The sequence below is a fragment of the Merops nubicus genome, unplaced genomic scaffold, assembly GCF_000691845.1.
Source record: "Merops nubicus isolate BGI_N331 unplaced genomic scaffold, ASM69184v1 scaffold1223, whole genome shotgun sequence".
In the NCBI taxonomy this organism is placed as follows: domain Eukaryota; kingdom Metazoa; phylum Chordata; class Aves; order Coraciiformes; family Meropidae; genus Merops; species Merops nubicus.
In genome coordinates, this window is record NW_008600711.1 from 51,429 (window position 1) to 51,746 (window position 318).

General features: G+C 61.3%; 1 protein-coding gene across 1 annotated transcript in view; it reads right to left on the reverse strand.

The window, feature by feature from the left end:
- The window catches only part of MKRN2 (makorin ring finger protein 2), a gene marked incomplete at its 5' end in the record, with an annotated part of 6,036 nt that extends 5,724 nt beyond the window's left edge, over window positions 1-312 (reverse strand). Inside the window, 1 exon segment of the mRNA XM_008937746.1 lies at window positions 300-312. Within this exon segment, the coding sequence (XP_008935994.1) occupies window positions 300-312 (13 nt within the window).
- Window positions 313-318: the final 6 nt, after the last annotated feature.

The window sequence follows — 318 nt, forward strand, 5'->3', positions numbered from 1 at the left end:
GGTCCTCCCAGAGCTGTCTCTTCGCCAGGCTGAACAACCCCAGCTCCCCCAGCCTGGCCTCGTAGGAGGTGCTGCAACCCTTGGATCACAGTCCTGGCCTCCTCCGGACCCACTCCAAGAGGTCCACGGCCTTGTGTTGAAATCAAACAGCAGAACAACAACAAAACCCAATCACACAGAAAAAATCCCCCAAACGAGATGCCGCCCTCCAGGGCCAGTCTCCCAGGGGAGAGGCCTCCTCAGGAGGAGCCCGAGGGCCGAGGCTCAGGGGGAGAAGTGCAGCCCTGGCTCCCACTCACTTCTGTCCCTGAGCACCAG